The sequence below is a fragment of the Perca flavescens genome, chromosome 24 (assembly GCF_004354835.1).
Source record: "Perca flavescens isolate YP-PL-M2 chromosome 24, PFLA_1.0, whole genome shotgun sequence".
Taxonomy (NCBI): Eukaryota; Metazoa; Chordata; class Actinopteri; order Perciformes; family Percidae; genus Perca; species Perca flavescens.
This window is the reverse complement of record NC_041354.1, coordinates 15,540,523-15,558,772: the sequence shown is the minus strand read 5'-3', so window position 1 is coordinate 15,558,772 and position 18,250 is coordinate 15,540,523. Positions and strand designations below refer to the sequence as shown.

General features: G+C 39.5%; 3 protein-coding genes across 3 annotated transcripts in view; 2 read left to right on the top strand and 1 right to left on the bottom strand.

Moving 5' to 3' along the window:
- Nucleotides 1-9,641, bottom strand: part of LOC114550714 (gastrula zinc finger protein XlCGF57.1-like) — a 42,010-nt gene extending 32,369 nt beyond the window's left edge. Inside the window, exon 1 of the mRNA XM_028571495.1 lies at nucleotides 8,969-9,641. Coding sequence (XP_028427296.1) covers nucleotides 8,969-9,601 — 633 coding nt within the window. The 5' untranslated portion in view covers nucleotides 9,602-9,641. The remainder of the gene's footprint in view (nucleotides 1-8,968) is intronic.
- LOC114550677 (zinc finger protein 2 homolog) overlaps nucleotides 1-18,250 on the top strand; it is a 393,410-nt gene that overhangs the window by 103,555 nt on the left and 271,605 nt on the right. The window lies entirely within an intron of this gene.
- Nucleotides 1-18,250, top strand: part of LOC114550699 (zinc finger protein 271-like) — a 160,025-nt gene that overhangs the window by 66,814 nt on the left and 74,961 nt on the right. The window lies entirely within an intron of this gene.

Below are 18,250 nucleotides of genomic sequence, written 5' to 3'. Positions count from 1 at the left end.
GTAGTACTGAAGGGAAATGAAAATTGAGCATAAGTACGTAGGAGGGCAGAGCCTGGCTAGATCATTTAGGGGCACACACCAATTATCAACATGTTAACCAAATATTCACATTTCTAATAATTTCCACTGTATTACCAATAAACGCTTTGATAACATATACAGAAATTACAATGTGCTGTTTCAAATTCAGTGTCACATTTTATTGTGCACTTTTGAAGATGCAACATAGAAGGTAAACCGTCCCCATCGCTGTTATGACAGTATACATGTAAAGAAATATACCATACATTAAAAAATAAATAAATAAATAAACGTATGTTTCGTTAAGTTTTAAGCCATTCTTCCTTTGAAGGTCAAGCAGGCTTTTGAATTTGGTGAAGGGTAAGTATTTTACTCAACAGGAACTTTTGAGATGAATAAAATAAAAACTAATTCACAATGCTATAGACGGCACAGACACAATTTACTGTGCATTTATTACTAAATTTAACATTTGTTTTAATGAGTTATTACCCTACTCCAACTTCAAGAAAATGTTTCTGATAAAATAGGCCAACTTCAGATTAAATGAATAATGTTGCTTGACATTATCAAATGTTTCTCTCACAGCTGGCCTGCTGGCAGTTTTAATCCAGCTCTTTGCACATCTTTTAGCTGCATCTTTGAGCTCTCTTTCTCTCTCTTCTTCAGTCGTCTTTGTTGTGAAGGCATACAAACCTAACATTAGGCTATCATTTTTGTTTTTAAATGCAAAGTTCATTAGCCTACCATAATTCCTCAAATAAAAAAAAAACGGTAGTCAATTAAAAGCCGGACATCTGATAGTGGCCGAGTGCGTGGTCAACACGGACAAATAAATATTATAACAATTAATCTCCTAATTGCCTTTCATATAATATTAAAGATGCAGTAGGTAAGTCTTATAAAACTAACTTTCTGTCATATTTGCCGAAACTGACCCTATGTTCCAGTAGAACTACATGAATTATGTAATATAAAAAAATCCAGCTCCTCAAGCACCACCTACAGACTGTAGTGCGATTGGCAAAATTCCACCGCTCCCCGGTTGATTTTCTCCAATCAAAAATGTTTTCTGACATGCCAAGGTAGTTGTGTCAAACTCCTTTGTGTGGGAGGGGCTTAGGAGACGGTTTGGGCTTCAGCAGAAAGGGGGGAGGGACTGAGTAGTTGTCGACGTTCAAATTTGTTGGCAAAGTCCTGGATCTTCACAATCTTACCTACAGCATCTTTAAGTAAAATAATATTCAAGTTCATCATAATGTACATTTCTACCAATTCTATTTAACACATTCAACAATATATTCATGCTTTTTGTTTTTCTGGATTATGGTACTCATGTAAAGTATTATTTTGTCCTACTGGTATTTTAGTCAATGCTGCTGTATGGGTTACTCAGCCAAGTGTAGTTTGTAGTAACGTACAGGTGCCGATAGATGGCAGTAGCTACATTGGATGTAACACGGGTCTCATTTAGTGCTAGCAGAGAATGACGGGCTCTGGTGCTAGTGACGGACTTTTCAACAACAGAACGAAAAGTTTTAAAGTATGCGGAGGAAAACCCGGGTGAAAACGCTGCGAGACATTTTGACATTGACCCCAGGAGAATCCTACGCTGGAAGAAAGCGAAGGATGAGCTGACAAGGTTAGCCGACAAGAGCAGAGCACGGCTAACTGCAGATGCGAGGAAAAAAAGTTAGAAACAAAGGTAGCTAGCTACCGTCTGTAACGTTAATCAGATACTGGTATGCTGCAAACCAGCAATGTGTTTTACAAAACTACTTTATGATCTTACTGTAATCTACCAGCAATACTGTAGTATCTGTATTTGAAATAAATACCCGGTACATTTACAGGGCTCAAACTGACACAATGGTGGCGTTTGATATATTCTGACCCAAATTGCTTTGTCGCCTCTCTGGCTGTTGTTGTATATGGTGATATTTTTGCAAATGTTTCTTAAAAAAATTAATGATCTCTGTCCACTGGAACGCTATGGCTTTTCATTTAAAAACAGTTCATTTAAAACAATTATACTTATCAAACAGATGGAATTCGAAATAAAGGCCTGCCTCTAACAAAAGCCTGCTTCGAATACAAGCCTGGCACCTTCTGCAGTTCAGGTAAATAAAGGCCCCGGCTTTTATTTGAGGAATTACGGTACATTAACCAATTGGGACACTAATTTATCATCTAATAACAAAGTAAGGCGCCTTTCACCTTCACATCGGATTGTTGGTTGAAAACTCATGTTCAATTTTTACTTCTTCCAACCATATGTCAAATTAAGAGTCAATGTAGATTTACATATTGCAATAATATCATAATCCTACAATGAATCATGGTGAAAACAAAACTTTCTAGATGTTGTGTTGTTACTTTGGCCAGGTCATCATCAAAAGAGCGAATTAGTACACTCATGATTTTGCTTCATGTACATTTATTAAAAACTTCGCATTGTTTAGCTTTTCATGTAGCTAGACGTCTAAACTTCTTCGCATTAAGGACAGAGAGCTGATTCTTTCTTCTGCCAAGAAATTAAAGGGCACCAAGATCTACATTAACGAAGATTTCTCGGAAGCTGTGCAACTGAGGAGGAAAGAGTTGTGGCCGAAGGTTAAAGCTGCCAGAGAGAGAGGGGATAAGGCGAGTTTGAAGTATGATAAACTGATCATCATCCCAAGGGATGGACAAAGTCAGTTATTGGTCTAATGGGCTTTAAAGATCAGTTTTATATATGTTTGTGTACATGTATGTGAGTCTGTGTTCAGGACTTATATGTATGTAGCCTACTTGATGAAGATAAAATAACTTAGGGTACAAGATATTTAATTGGATTATAATATAAGACTTATTTACTTTTAATTAAGATGACCAGCATAAATAAACTACCTAAAGGTTTAATACTTGCACATATTAATATATGTAGTTTAAGGAACAAAATTCAAGACTTGTCTTTATTTTTGCAACTAAACAAAATAGACATACTCATGATTTCTGAAACTCATTTGGATCACTTCATAGATAATTCAGATGTTGATATAGGGGGGTTTTCAATTTATAGAAATGATCGAAACAGGTTTGGAGGTGGTGTGGCCATTTATATACGGGATCATTTCCCTGTTAAACTGAGACATGACTTAATGGTTGATGAAGTTGAGGTGTTATGGTTACAGGTACATATTCCAAATTTAAAACCGATTATTCTTGGTTGTTGTTATAGGCCACCTAGTGCCAGGATAGAGTATGTAAATGGTTTATCTAATATGCTAGACAAGGTGACTGAGGAAAACAAAGAGATATACTGGCTGGGTGATCTAAATATTGATTGGCTATCTGAGATTTGTCCTCTGAAGAATAAGCTTAAAACCATGACAGACACCTGTGGGTTATCTCAACTAATGGATCAAACAACAAGAGTTTCTAGTAACAATACAGGATCTTTAATATCAAAATGTATTGATCATATTTACACTAATAATCCTGATATGTGCTCAACACCTATTTCTGTGACAGTTGGCTTTAGTGATCACAACTGTATTGCTGTCTCCAGGAGAACTAAGCTACCTAGAGCCTGTCCTAAAATTATTATGAAAAGATCTTATAGGGTATTTAATGAGGAGTGTTTTTTAAATGAATTGGATAATATTAAATGGAATTTGATAAGTGATATTGATGATGTGGATATATCCCTTAATTTATTTATGGATTGTTTTATGAAAGTTGTTAACAATCATGCCCCATTAAAGAAATTTACAGTTAAAGCCAAAAGTGCTCCTTGGGTTGATACTGAGTTAAAGAGCATAATGGCTCAAAGGGAAGAGGCTAAAAAGGTTGCGGTTCTTTCTAACTCTCTGGAGGACAGAAAATGTTATTGTATTTTAGGGAATCAGGTGACCAAGGAGAATAGAGTGAAAAAGAAAAAATATTTTCAGAAGAGAATTGAAGACAGTGGTACAGATAGTAAGAGAATGTGGAATGTACTTAACCTGTTAACATCCACCTCTTTTGCCTGATTTTCGCCTATTTCTCGTTCCCAAAGGGAAACGCTTATAACAGAAGAACTGTAAGGCCAAAATACATGTATGAGGCATCATTTGAAACCTAATTTCTTCTACTTTATAGACATGTGCTTGATTAGCATGTGATTAAAACAGAACATACACTACAGCAGTTCAAACATGGTTCAAAATAGTTATTTTGTTCCGGTCTAAAAAAATGTAATTTTTGAAAATAAATAACAAAAAAATACTTTGTGCCACACTATGCAGGACACAACACAAACCTTCCACACCTTGTCAAGAAGACCTATATAAAGTTTCAGAACTCTAGTCCTAACCTAGTGGGAGCTAGGGAGTTTTCAGTATTTGGTATAACAAGTGTCACCGGTGTGCCAAAACCTCTCCAAAACTTCTCCAAGTGACCAAATGTTGCTAAATGCTTTTACTCACTTCTATGCTATTAGAAAAAACATACGAAATACTTAAAATGACTTAAAAAACCTTTTTACATTCATTCAAACACTGTTGATCATATTTTTTTCTCATAAATCACATGTATGCGCATGCTGGCTCTGGGAGGCGGGGCTTAGGTCTGTTACCCATTCATTTGGACTGGTTCCCATTGGATATTCCTATCATGCTATATACCGTTGAAAGGGAATGTGATTGGCTACAACTGCCATGATTGACGTGTTGATAGCCAATGACAGCTTTTTTTCTAAGATGGCTGCTCAGAGAGATGACGAAGCGTATTGACGCCTCCACAGTGGGAGCGCTTGTTTGGGCGTCCGGGGTTGTCCCGGGTGAAAACTTAACAGAAAAAGGTGGGGATAATTTCATTGTGTAGGCAGCAACCTGAGGAAAACAACTATACCCAGCAACACGGTGCAGGGCAAGGAAAATTATATTATTTCAGACGGAACGAGATCGGCTAATGAAGTTAGCAGACAGTTAGCGGACAATTAGCATGGGTTCTACAGGACAATATTCATAACCTGGATTAATTCTTGTGAAAAAACCTTGTTATCCTTTTGATCTGTGGACACTTACGGACTAGAGGAATATATATAAGCCAGGAATGGACGCGGATTGAGCGTTTAGGACAGCGTACAGGTAGGGAAGCATCATAATTTTTTTTTTTTTTTTTTTTTTTAAATAACATGAGCACTAAGATAATGAATAATGCTTGGGTGCTTATGATTTCAGTAAAATGAACTGAATGATTCAATTGCAATTGAGAATTTTACGAATCAAACGATATACAGCATGTCCATATTGACAAATGTTTTGAACTTTTGTGGTTAAATACTATTATGTAACACATCAGAACACGTCTGTTAACCCCCACCGGCCCGTCGGCGGGCCGGTGGGGGTTAACAGGTTAATGAAATCATGGGGAAAAAATCTACTTGTACTTCTTTTGTTGAATTGAATGGAGTTTATTTGACTAAGCCAATACAGATTGCAAATTATTTTAATGATTATTTTGTTAATAAGGTTTCTAATTTTAGAGAGACAATGAAATACACTGTTGATTCCAACTCAAATGAGCTAATTGAAAGGTGTATTATGAAAGATAAACTGTGTAGTTTAGAATTTCATCAGGTTAATGTTGTGCAGGTGGAAATGTTGTTGAGATCTTTGACTGTTGGAGGGTCTGTTGGTACAGACAACTTGGATAGTCGGCTGTTGAAGTTAGCAGCTGGACATATCTCTAAACCAATGTGTCACATTTTTAACAGATGTCTGGTTAGCGGTGTGTGTCCAAAACTTTGGAAGGAGGGTAAGATAATCCCTTTACCCAAGGACACAAAATCAACTTTTTGTGGCCCAAATAGTAGGCCTATTAGTATTTTGCCTATTCTAAGTAAATTATTGGAAAAGATTGTATTTGAGCAAATGCGAGATTACTTTACTAACAATGATTTGACCACTATGTTTCAGCATGCTTATAGGTATGGTCATTCCACCTGCACTGCAATGACACAAATGTCGGATAGCTGGCTTACATCAATTGATAACTCAATGCTGGTGGGTACACTACTACTGGATTTTAGTGCTGCCTTTGATGTGATTGACCATGACATTTTGATTTCTAAACTTATTAGTTATGGTTTTACTTCCTCAACAATTAAGTGGTTTAAGAGCTATTTGTCGGAGAGGTCGCAAAGAGTTTATTTTAATGGTGCATTATCTTGTAGCAAGTCCCTGGATTGTGGTGTTCCTCAAGGAAGTTGCCTCGGACCTTTGTTATTTTCAATTTTCACAAATGATATGCCGTATATACTCAGTAAGGCATCATTGACTATGTTTGCAGATGATTGTACTCTTTATTATGCAGCCCCTACATGTTCAGAGCTTAATCAGGTTCTGTCTTGTGAAATTAGCAAATTGTATAATTGGATCAAAACAAACAAGCTTGTACTAAATCTTTCAAAAACTATGAGTATAATATTTTGTTCTAAGTATAGATTATCTGACAATCCTAAAATTAATATACAAGTTAATGGTCAAAATGTACAGCAAGTGAAAAAGGTGAAGCTTCTTGGACTTTGGCTCGATTCTACATTGTCATGGTCTGATCACATCAGCAAAGTTGTTGCTAAAATGGGCAGAGCTGTTGCAGTAATGCGTAAATGTGCACAATTTTTAAATTCACGGTTGTTTAGTCGTGTTGTTTGTACATTGGTTTTGTGTCATTTGGATTATTGTTCTGTTGTATGGTCTGCTGCATCATGCAGTCATTTAAAAAAATTACAAGTGGCTCAAAATAAGGCTGCTAGACTGGTCCTTGGTTGTTCTTTGAGAACTAGTGTTGCAGAAATGCATGAACGTCTTGCTTGGCTGGTGGTCAAGCACAGACTATCTGCTAATATGTTAGGATATTTTCATAGAATTATTAACACTCGGATTCCAAAATTTCTTTATGACAATATAATTTACTATTCAGATATGCACTCACATTACACAAGAGGGGCGAATAGTCGACAGATTTCTTTACCCCTACCTAAATCTGACTCTATGAAGAGGACTGTGTTTTATAGGTCAATTGTGTTTTGGAACAATCTTCCAGTTGGGGTTCGGGATATCAAGGGAAAAACTGGTTTAAAAAAAAGACTAAGACTATATTTGTTTTCAACATCATAATATTGTCTGGATTGGCTGAGAGTTGTTGTATAACGTGCTATGTTGTTTTGTATTATTTTACTATTATTCTAATCAGTACTTTTTGTATTGTTATTTTTTATGCGTATTAATATATGATATTTTTGTGAGTAATTGTGATTGTAATTACTCACATATACGTTTTGTATGTATTGTTTGGACCCCAGGAAGACTAGCTGTCGTCTCGGCGGCGGCTAATGGGGATCCTTTTAAATAAACAAATAAATAAACAAATAAATAAACTCTGGGACAAGGCAGTTATGTTTAAATAACTGCCATGGTGATTCCAAACAAGACAGCTTTGTCAAGGCAGTTTGGGCTTCAGATAGCTTTTACACAGTGGCCATCGTTAATGACTAATCGTGTTCCGATATGAACGTGCATGCACGTATTGTTTGTATCACAATCACGGTCGGTCAGTGAAGGCACAGTCGCAGCGGTAGCCGTCGTTGCCGGTAACGTACTCGTATGACAGAGTGCAAGACCCAAAGCTTTGTGACTAGCATCTAATGACTAGCAAGCACTGTCTTACCGCTGCTGCCGTACAGTATCTTCCTGGAACATGTGCTGCAGAAGAAGACTCCCTCAAATTGAGACACCAAGTGCTAAATGGCTTCCCGTCTCCATCCTTTTCCTCTTGTCCTCTATTCATGCCCAGCGCCATTTGTTTTTAACTCCTTTCTCAACTAAAGCTGTATCTCCATGCTCCAAGTTTGATAAACTTTGCCTCCATTTTTTTTTTTAGCGCGTTACCACGGAGACCACACCGCACTCTCGCTTTTCGGCAAAGATATGCCCTACTTTGCATCGGATTGGCTACAACTTGTTTCAATGGTAGGTGGAAATTCGATGATTGACTAAATCCAGCGCATCAAAAACAAATCCCATGTGGACTTTTTAATTTATTTACTTTTTCTAAAATAGTCATACGCCAGAAATCAGGGACCAGGCCCGAGTACTATAAGACCTGCGTTAGTTAGAACTGTGTTCCTCTCATATGATTGGTACGTGAAATCAATTTGCTTGAAAAATATTAAACCGCATGCAAGTTCCCAATTTTATTTTTATTTTTTCCTCACGAACGCATGCCGGAGATACGGCACAGTGCCGGAATACTTTAAGCCCTGTGATCTTTATTCATAGAGCACTTTTCAAAATACACGCTACAAAGTGTTTTACTAAACAGAAAAATAACATGACATGACAGAGCAGTCATAAAAACATCAAGATTAAATATATATATATATATATATATCTCTAAAGACTTTTAGGTGTTTAAAACCCTATACAATGTAAGGAAGTGTAGTAAAACATTTCAAAAAAAAAAAAAAAAGACAGTTCAAATACAATTAGACTGATTAGACGCCTGATTAAAACCCAAACAGTTTAATAAGTTGGCTGTAAAAGTTTTAAACTCGGTCAAGAGTTTATGAATGACTGTTCAGATGAGATCTTCAGTGTAACATTTCGTACACTCTTTCAATTATTTCATTATCTATTACTATTTATACATCTGTTTTTATAGTACAATATCCAAATATCATGAATTTAGTTCCAAATATCATCTTGGTTTTGTGTCATACCTCTCAGACCTCAATCACACCAAAAATAAACACACTAGTGAACAGCTGCTTCAGTCTGAAAGAGTCCTCCAGCCTTCCTTAAGTACAGGGGGCGGAGCCAACCACTAACTATCAAATCAGGATCACCTGAGTAGAGCAGACAGGGAGAAGCAAAACAAGGGGGGGGCTTGTAACACTCAGGTGTTGGGTTCTCATGTGTGCCTTTAAATTCCCTCTCTCTGTAAAAGCTTTCTTACAGACGGAGCAGCTAAATGGTTTCTCTCCTGTATGATATCTCATGTGTCTCTTCAAACTTTCATTCACTGTAAAAGCTTTCTTACAGATTGAGCAGCTAAATGGTTTCTCTCCTGTGTGAATTATCATGTGTCTCTCTAAATGTCCTCTCACTGTAAAAGCTTTCTTACAGACTGAGCAGCTAAATGGTTTCTCTCCCGTGTGGATTCTGATGTGTGCCTTTAAACTTCCACTCGCTGTAAACGTATTCTGACAGACAGAGCAGCTAAATGGTTTCTCTCCTGTATGCGATCTCATGTGTCTCTTCAGACTTGTCTTCCAGACAAATCTTTTCCCACACTCAGAGCAGCTAAATGCTTTCTCATCAGTGGTACATGTTGAATCACTAACAGGGAATCTATCATTATTCAGAGAGTTTAAACCTGACTGAGGTTCTCTGGTCTCCTTCCAATCAGTCTCAGGTTCAGAAGAGTCTCCAGTATCTGGTTGTAAATGTGTATCTGGATCTGATTTCATGGCTGGTTCTGGTCCTCCACAGTCCTCTCCACCAGCTTCCGTTTTTATCTCTTCAGGTTCTCTTTGATGAAGCTGTGATAACATAGGTTTCTCTTCATCATCTTCACTCTTCACAGGGAAAGGAGTGAATGGGAACTTGGTGATATCAGCTTCCTCGGGCCCTTGAAGCTGCTCTTCATCCTGACTGATCCGGAGTTCCTCCTGTTCCTCTTTAATGTGTGGGGGCTTTGTGTCCTCCTGGTCCAGACTTGAGCTCCACTCATGCTGATGTTCTTCACCAACAATCACTTTCTGGACATCTGAAGGTAAAGCTGAAACACAAACTAACAGCTATTAATGTGAATCTTAACAATAATTTGATGAGTAGCTATATTCACTCTCATAATAAATAGGGGTGTCAGGATTTTCAATTAAATCTTCGACTGAAAGATTTCTTTCGCTGCACTGACACTCACAATAACTAAGGGGGACATGAATGCAATATGAGTTTACAAAGGGTCAGCTGAATGCACCATGAAGTCCAGTCGGAGCCAACAAGCTTTAACAATTGTTTGTTTACAAAAATGCCGTCACGCTAGCAGCTCAAAAGCAGCATGAGGATTGTCCAGTTCTGTTGTTTCTAGGGATGCAACAATTATTGACTTTATTGGTACAATTATGGTCTAAAAAATAATCACCGTTTCATGATTGTTACACATTATTTCACTGCTAATGTATGAAATCACATGAACATTGTAGATCATAATTTGTTCTGTATTATTGCCTTTTGAAAGAGAAATACGTTTTGAATGTTTTGAAAATGATTATATGATCAACCTTTTTATTTAAATTCATTAGAAAAGATTAGAGACTAGAGATAAATCAGTCACACCACAACCAAAGGCCAAGTTGGCAACAACAGTGTTGTCCTTAAGAAGAAGTCAGACCTTTTTATGGCTAGAAACGGCCCTGCTAGCTGGTGGGTCTAAGGCGTGACTTGTCAGACGGGAGAAAACGCAGGTCTTTCCATTTATTGTAAATTCCTGCGCCAAAAAGTTGTGAATAGTAAAAAGCAACCCAACATCACTGGACTGACACCAGTGAAGGCTATTAGAAGCACTTTTCCGGTGATCTCTTGCTTTACTGCGCAGCCTCCAATTGACAGAGACAACGTAAATGCAACGTGAGCAACGTGTCTGAAAGTTGTAAGTCTTCTGGTAGCTGTGCCAAGAGAAATCTCAATCATTTCCAATCTTACAGAGACGGAGAGTGTAGGTATATGTAAGGAGATAACATAAGCACAGGCTAATTATTTCTAACTAACATGCTAGTTAACATTAGTAATTAAACCTAAACAGCTAATGTAAGTCAAAACTGCCTGCGAGCTTCTCCTGTACTATACGGTAATTCCTCTACTGTGCAACAGTAAGTCACTTGGTTATGACACAATCGTTAGCCTATTTTTACAAAAACGTCTGCTACAGAGCCATAACGTGAGGTACAAGGTAATGGAGCCTTTTATACATTGTCGTGTTTCTTTAGAAATAAACAATGGACAAATAGAGTCTTTAAACGCTTCAGATCTAAAGTAATTCGCAGTCAAGTGACGTAAAAAAAAAAATGGCGGTCAGTGGAATGCTAACAGGAGGTGATACCTTTGTAGCAACAAAATGGCGCCATCGGAGGTTCGAGTTCTGAAGCGAAGCTTACCCCCTTGCACTGAACTGCCCAGGAGTTTGTGGGGTTTGTTTCCTGCCATATGTAAGAGCAACTTGCGGTTCCATTTTGCTTGGTGTGCTGATTGCCGATTATTAATGGACGACTAAAGGAATGGTCGGTGAATGGTTTTTATCTGCATATATTAAAGGGATTTTAACTGACTTAGTATCAGAACTATAATATCTAGAATCTGCAATCCTCAATTCAGTTTAAATTATTTTCCATTAACTTTTGAATGAAAGCGCAATCACTTGCACTTCACATTGACATGGTTTTTTGGTCTCTTCATTCATATGGCAATGTATTTTGCCATTGTCAAATGAATTTGCAATTTTGTCAAATTGAATATGTATTTTGCAATTGACAATTCGATATGCAAAGTTTCAATGCAATCCTCAATTCAGTCTTGGTGTCTTCCCACAGGCCCTGAAAACTGCAGTCATCAAGCCACTCTTAAAAAAGAACAATCTAGACACGTCACTAATGAACAGCTATAGGCCGATATCAAACCTTCCATTTTTAAGTAAAAACCATTAAAAAAACGGTTTCTCAACAACTCAACCATTTCTTGTCACTAAAAAAATTTGTATGCCTTCCATTCGGGTTTTCGACCACAGCACTGAGATGGCTCTTGTTAAAGTCTTTAATGACATCCACCTAAACACACAGTCGCAAAACTACAGTCTTAGTATTACTTGATCTCAGCGCTGCATTTAATGACCATGACATGTTACTAGACCATTTGCAAAACTGGGTTGGCATTTCGGGCTCAGTACTAAACTGGTTTGAATCAAAAGTACCAGTTGAAAAACTGGTACTTAGAGAATAGGGACTACTTTGTGTCTATAGGTAGTTATGCATCTGAGCATACAAATATGACATGTGGAGTTCCCCAAGGCTCTGGGGCCTCTTCTGTTTGATATTAAACTGTAAGGCAAGGTAGTTTGATTTCTACAGCACCTATCAGCAACAAGGCAATTCAAAGTGCTTTACATGAAACAGTAAAGAGCAGTTAAAAAAATAAGTAAGAAATTAATAATTATTCAACTCAAGGTTGTAGGGACGGTTTTGGGAGGAGAGAGGGAGGGGTTTTATTTTTTATTTTAGTAGCCTAAACAATGCATTTTGTATTTTAAATTGAATTCATTGTAATTGTAGACTGGAGACTAGAGCTGGTATATTTTTTAAATATTTGTAATGTCATGACAGCGATGGTGCTGTCAGTTTACCTTTCATGTTGTATCTTCAAAAGTGCACAATAAAATGTGAAACTAATATTTGAAACAGCACATTGTAATTTCTATTATCAAAGTGTTTATTAGTAATACAGTGGAAATTAGTAGAAATGTGAATATTTGGTTAGCATTAGAGATGCACCGATTACAACTTTCTAGGCCGATTCCGATTTTCTTTAAGTTAGGCCAGCGGATACCGATTTTAGCCTATTCCGATTTCATTTTTTCTAACCACTTTCCATCCATCCATCCATCCATCCATCCATCCATCCATCCATCTTCGTCCGCTTATCCGGTGTCGGGTCGCGGGGGGAGCAGCTCCAGCAGGGGACCCCAAACTTCCCTTTCCCGAGCAACATTAACCAGCTCCGACTGGGGATCGAGGCGTTCCCAGGCCAGGTTGGAGATATAATCCCTCCACCTAGTCCTGGGTCTTCCCGAGGCCTCCTCCCAGCTGGACGTGCCTGGAACACCTCCCTAGGGAAGCGCCCAGGGGGCATCCTTACCAGATGCCCGAACCACCTCAACTGGCTCCTTTTTCGCAAAGGAGCAGCGGCTCTACTCCGAGCTTCTCACCCTATCTCTAAGGGAGACGCCAGCCACCCTCCTGAGGAAACCCATTTCGGCCGCTTGTACCCTGGATCTTGTTCTTTCGGTCATGACCCAGCCTTCATGACCATAGGTGAGGGTAGGAACGAAAACTGACCGGTAGATCGAGAGCTTTGCCTTCTGGCTCAGCTCTCTTTTCGTCACAACGGTGCGATAGATTGAATGCAATACCGCACCCGCTGCGCCGATTCTCCGACCAATCTCCCGCTCCATTGTCCCCTCACTCGCGAGCAAAACCCCAAGGTACTTGAACTCCTTCACTTGGGGTAAGGACTCATTCCCTACCTGGAGAAGGCATTCCATCGGTTTCCTGCTGAGAACCATGGCCTCCGATTTAGAGGTGCTGATCCTCATCCCAACCGCTTCATACTCGGTTGCGAACCAATCCAGTGAGTGCTGAAGGTCGCAGGCCGATGATGCCATCAGGACCACGTCATCTGCAAAGAGCCGCGATGAAATCCCCAGCCCACCAAACTGCAACCCCTCCCCACCCCGACTACGCCTAGATATCCTGTCCATAAATATTACAAACAGGATTGGTGACAAAGCGCAGCCCTGGCGGAGGCCAACCCTCACCTGAAACGAGTCTGACTTACTACCGAGAACCCGGACACAGCTCTCACTTTGGTCATACAGAGATTGGATGGCCCTGAGAAGAGACCCCCTCACCCCATACTCCCGCAGCACCTCCCACAGTATCTCCCGGGGGACCCGGTCATACGCCTTCTCCAAATCCACAAAACACATGTACCGGTTTGGCATACTCCCAGGCTCCCTCCAGGATCCTTGCGAAAGTGAAGAGCTGGTCCATTGTTCCACGACCAGGACGGAATCCGCATTGTTCCTCCTCAACCTGAGGTTCGACTATCGGCCGAACCCTCCTTTCCAGCACCTTGGAGTAGACTTTACCAGGGAGGCTGAGAAGTGTGATACCCCTATAATTGGCACACACCCTCTGGTCCCCCTTTTTAAAAAGGGGAACCACCACCCCAGTCTGCCACTCCTTTGGCACCGTCCCAGACTTCCACGCAATGTTGAAGAGGCGTGTCAACCAGGACAGCCCCTCCACACCGAGAGCCTTGAGCATTTCTGGACGGATCTCATCAATCCCCGGGGCTTTGCCACTGTGTAGTTGTTTGACTACATCAGTGACTTCCGCCTGGGAAATCGACGACAATCCCCAGTTATCCTCCAGCTCTGCCTCTAACATAGAGGGCGTATTAGTCGGATTCAGGAGTTCCTCAAAGTGCTCCTTCCACCGCCCTATTACCTCCTCAGTTGAGGTCAACAGTGTCCCATCCTTACTGTACACAGCTTGGATGGTTCCCCGCTTCCCCCTCCTGAGGTGGCGAACAGTTTTCCAGAAGCACCTTGGTGCCGACCGAAAGTCCTTGTCCATGTCTTCTCCAAACTTCTCCCACACCCGCTGCTTTGCCTCTTTCACGGCAGAGGCTGCAGCCCTTCGGGCCCTTCGGTACCCTGCAACTGCCTCCGGAGTCCTCCGGGATAACATATCCTTCTAACCACTTTCCAGCACTCAAATATTTATTTTCTATCTTTTCTTTAATAGAACATTTTACATAGAAAATGTTTTTAATAGATAATCAATCGCTATGAAATATAACTATAAATTACTCCTGGTGTGGGAAATTCACACACATCTAAAGTACAATGTAAGAATCATTTCCTTCTTTTCACATCCAATATTCAACTTAATATAATAAATATAGCCTTGCAGTATAAAGATTAGGGTTGGGTACCGTTTGGATTTTTACGATTCTGATGCCGAACCGGTACTTTTAAAACGATTCCGATTCCTAAACGATTCTTAAACCTATTCTTGAAAAACTGAAAAATGACAAAAGAAAGGCATTTTATGGAGGTTTTTTTTTTTTTAAATTGAAAATTATTTAAATTTAACAAAATATTAACGTTTAAATATAATAACTAAACCTAAGCTGCAACCCCCGCGACCCGACACCGGATAAGCGGACGAAGATTGATGGATGGATGGATAGGACTAAACCTAAGTCACCTAACACATAATTACAATAATTTAACAAATAACAGTTACACTAATTAACAAGTAACAACAAAATGAATGTTGAGTTGGTATGCCAACCAGCTTCAAACTTTAGCAGTTCTTTTGCAGAAAAATTACCATATTTGCCTTCTCTGGCAAGATAGGACACCTCTCCTGACTTATGGCATGTCCTGCACAGGAGAAAACTCTCTCAGACGGTGTCCAAGAGGTCTGTACACACTCAGGTATGAGTTTAAAAGGGCAGACAATTTGGGGAGGCTGTCCTGCCTCCCCCACCACCAGGCTACAGGGTCTTGTCCCTATGACATTTTAAAAGTAGCCTACATTTACGGTAGCTAGCTAACGGTAGACTACAGAGAAAGTTAGATATTTTTACATCCGTTTCAAAGCGTGTACAAAAAGCCATCTATCAGCAGTGATTGTAGAGTGCATGTCCAAGAATAGCGTGGACACGTGCTTCACACCGCGAGTGGGCACTTGCGCCACACGGCAGAAAAGGGAGAAAAAAAAGAAAAAAAGAGTCTGCCGCTGTCCGGAGTGACACAGGGAAAATATTTCAGTCGGAAACAAAATTTGCATTCTATTCCGGTCCAAATACTACCGTTTGCATAGGAACCGGTACCATGGTGGAACCGCGTTTCGGTACCCAACCCTAATAAAGATATTTCTCAAAACACACACGCAGGCCTGTTTGAACGTCAACAGTAACGTTAACTGAAAACATAAACGTCACCACTCATTTTACACACAGTTTAGCAACAAACTAAACAATGAGTGAAGATTACTACGTTTTTAATGTTGGTTTTGAGTGGTATGCATCCCCACTAACCTGGAAAGCGTTTTAAACAGTAACGTCAATACAGAGTCTCTCTTTTTTTCTTTTTTTAATACAGTCTCTTGCAGCTGGATGTCAGAGGCAGAGAGTCCGTCAGACGCAGAGGTTCCGTCACCTCAGCGTTCGCTAATCTTAGCTTCTTGTCTCATATGGGGTCTGATAAACAGTAAATTCATGAAAGCCAACTCCAGCCCTGCTGACCCGCCCCCTGGCCCCAGCCCAGCAGACCTGCCGCCAGGCTCCAGCCCAGCGTACCCGTCACGTGGCCCCTGCCCAGCGGACCCATCGCCTGATGCCAGCCTTGCTGCTCCTTCACCAGTTCGGCCCTCGGAGGGGGCGCTGCCCTCGACGTCTAGTTTGGCCGCCCGAAGGGAATCGCCTGTGGCGACGGCCGCCCAAGAACCCTCGACGTCCAGTTCGGCCACCTGTAGGGTTCTGCCTTCGTCGCCGGCCGCCAGAAGGGTTCTGCCTTCTGTGTTTAATTGATTTCATGTTGTCTGTCTGTTTTTCCTGTTTCCTGTTTTATTTTGATAGTCTAGTTTTATGTCTTGTCCAGTTTACTTCCTGTGTTTTCCCACCTTGGTTGATTACCTTGTCAGCCCTGATGCGTTTCACCCGTTGTCTCACCTGTTCCTGGTTTGCTCGTTCCCTAGTTTATTTAGCCCCTGTGTTTCCCTTTGTCTCTTGTCAGATCATTTTGTTCCTGTCCGCGTCCATGCCCTGTCGGTTTGTGTGTGTTTGGTGCTTTCCCTAGTCGGTACAAATCCTGTGAAATATACTGCGATAGTGTGGTTTTAGCTGCTGGCTAATGATTAGCCACTAATGTTAGCTTGCTGGCTCACTAGCTAACTGGTCAGCTAGCTACCAATACAGATTGATTCAAGAAAAACGTAATTAAGTTGCAGAAAATGCAGCCATTTTATTTTTATGACATATATAAGTAAACATTACGTGAATAAACTTGAACGGGTAAACTCGTCTATTAACAGATGCATTCTATCAACGATAGTATTTAGCAATAAAAACTCCAATAATTCCACGCAACTTTCAAACGTCGGTGCCTTGCCTTGGAGGTGTCGGCGTTGTTCAGCATTTGTTGGGTATGTGAGTGGAAGTACCTCTAAACATGCTAACGCATATCCAACGCCATCACCCATATGTGCCAATCACTGGAACAAGAAAAAAAAAATCCTCCCTACAGTGCTTAACCAGCCTTTAGCAACAAAAGATTAAGATTAAAGTTAAATTAAAGGGAGAAGAGCATGGCTGTTAAACAAGAGCTTATTCATTATTTTACCTACTACTTAAAAACAGCAAATACAGGCTACTCTTTTTGCACTTTCTCTGTTTACTTTAAGTTTTTGTTCTTGTATTCCTCCTGAAAGTGACTTTATTTTGTGGTTGGATTGATAGCCTACATCTGGCTTCAGGTTGCACTACAAATTAATTTTACTTGAACGGTGCAGTGTTAAACAATTTTATTAAATAGAGATTTGAACCTTATTGAAATTTGTTTTGTGTAAATTGTTAATTGAGCGATGTGAAAATAATCGGTAACTGAAAAATTCATCATTAGATTAGTTGACTAATCGAAAAAGATAATGGCTAGATTAATCGTTTAAAAAATGATCGTTTGGGATAACCCTACTTCCGTCCCGAATTGTGAAAGATTGTGGACAGGTCTTAATAGACGGGATAATACATTGCATTCGGTACGGTTTATACAGTGTACCCCCAGGATTCTTCAAGTTAAATTTAAGACTTTTTAAAGACCTTTTTAATACCACCTAGGATGAAATTTAATGCCAACTTCACAGCCATATAATGAAAAAATCTGTGTGGATTTCAGACCTGAGAAAAGAATGCTTTACCAGGTAATGTTACCTGAATTTAATAAAACATTTTATTACAATACTCAACAATTACATTTAGTTCACAATAGCTTTGTAAGGCGTGTTTGTACGCTAATAACATCAAATAATAAAGTATTTGTTGCATGAATCGCTCTTATGCTATGAAACTAACAAAAACAAGATAAATAGGATGATAAAAAATAAAACGTGTGCATTATGGAGATGTCCTAATTAGTTCCACTTTGGCTAGATAAAATAATATATAATGTAATATAATATGCCAATTGCTTCAGTGATTGTTTATATATAATATATAATAATTCATATTAATGGGAGCCGAAATGGAAATCCCCCATATATTTAATGGACTGTGCAAAGTTGAAGTAATGAGCAACTTGAGTTTTTTTTCTCCATAATCTCTTGAATATAGAAGACCGCCAATGATAACTAAACAATGGT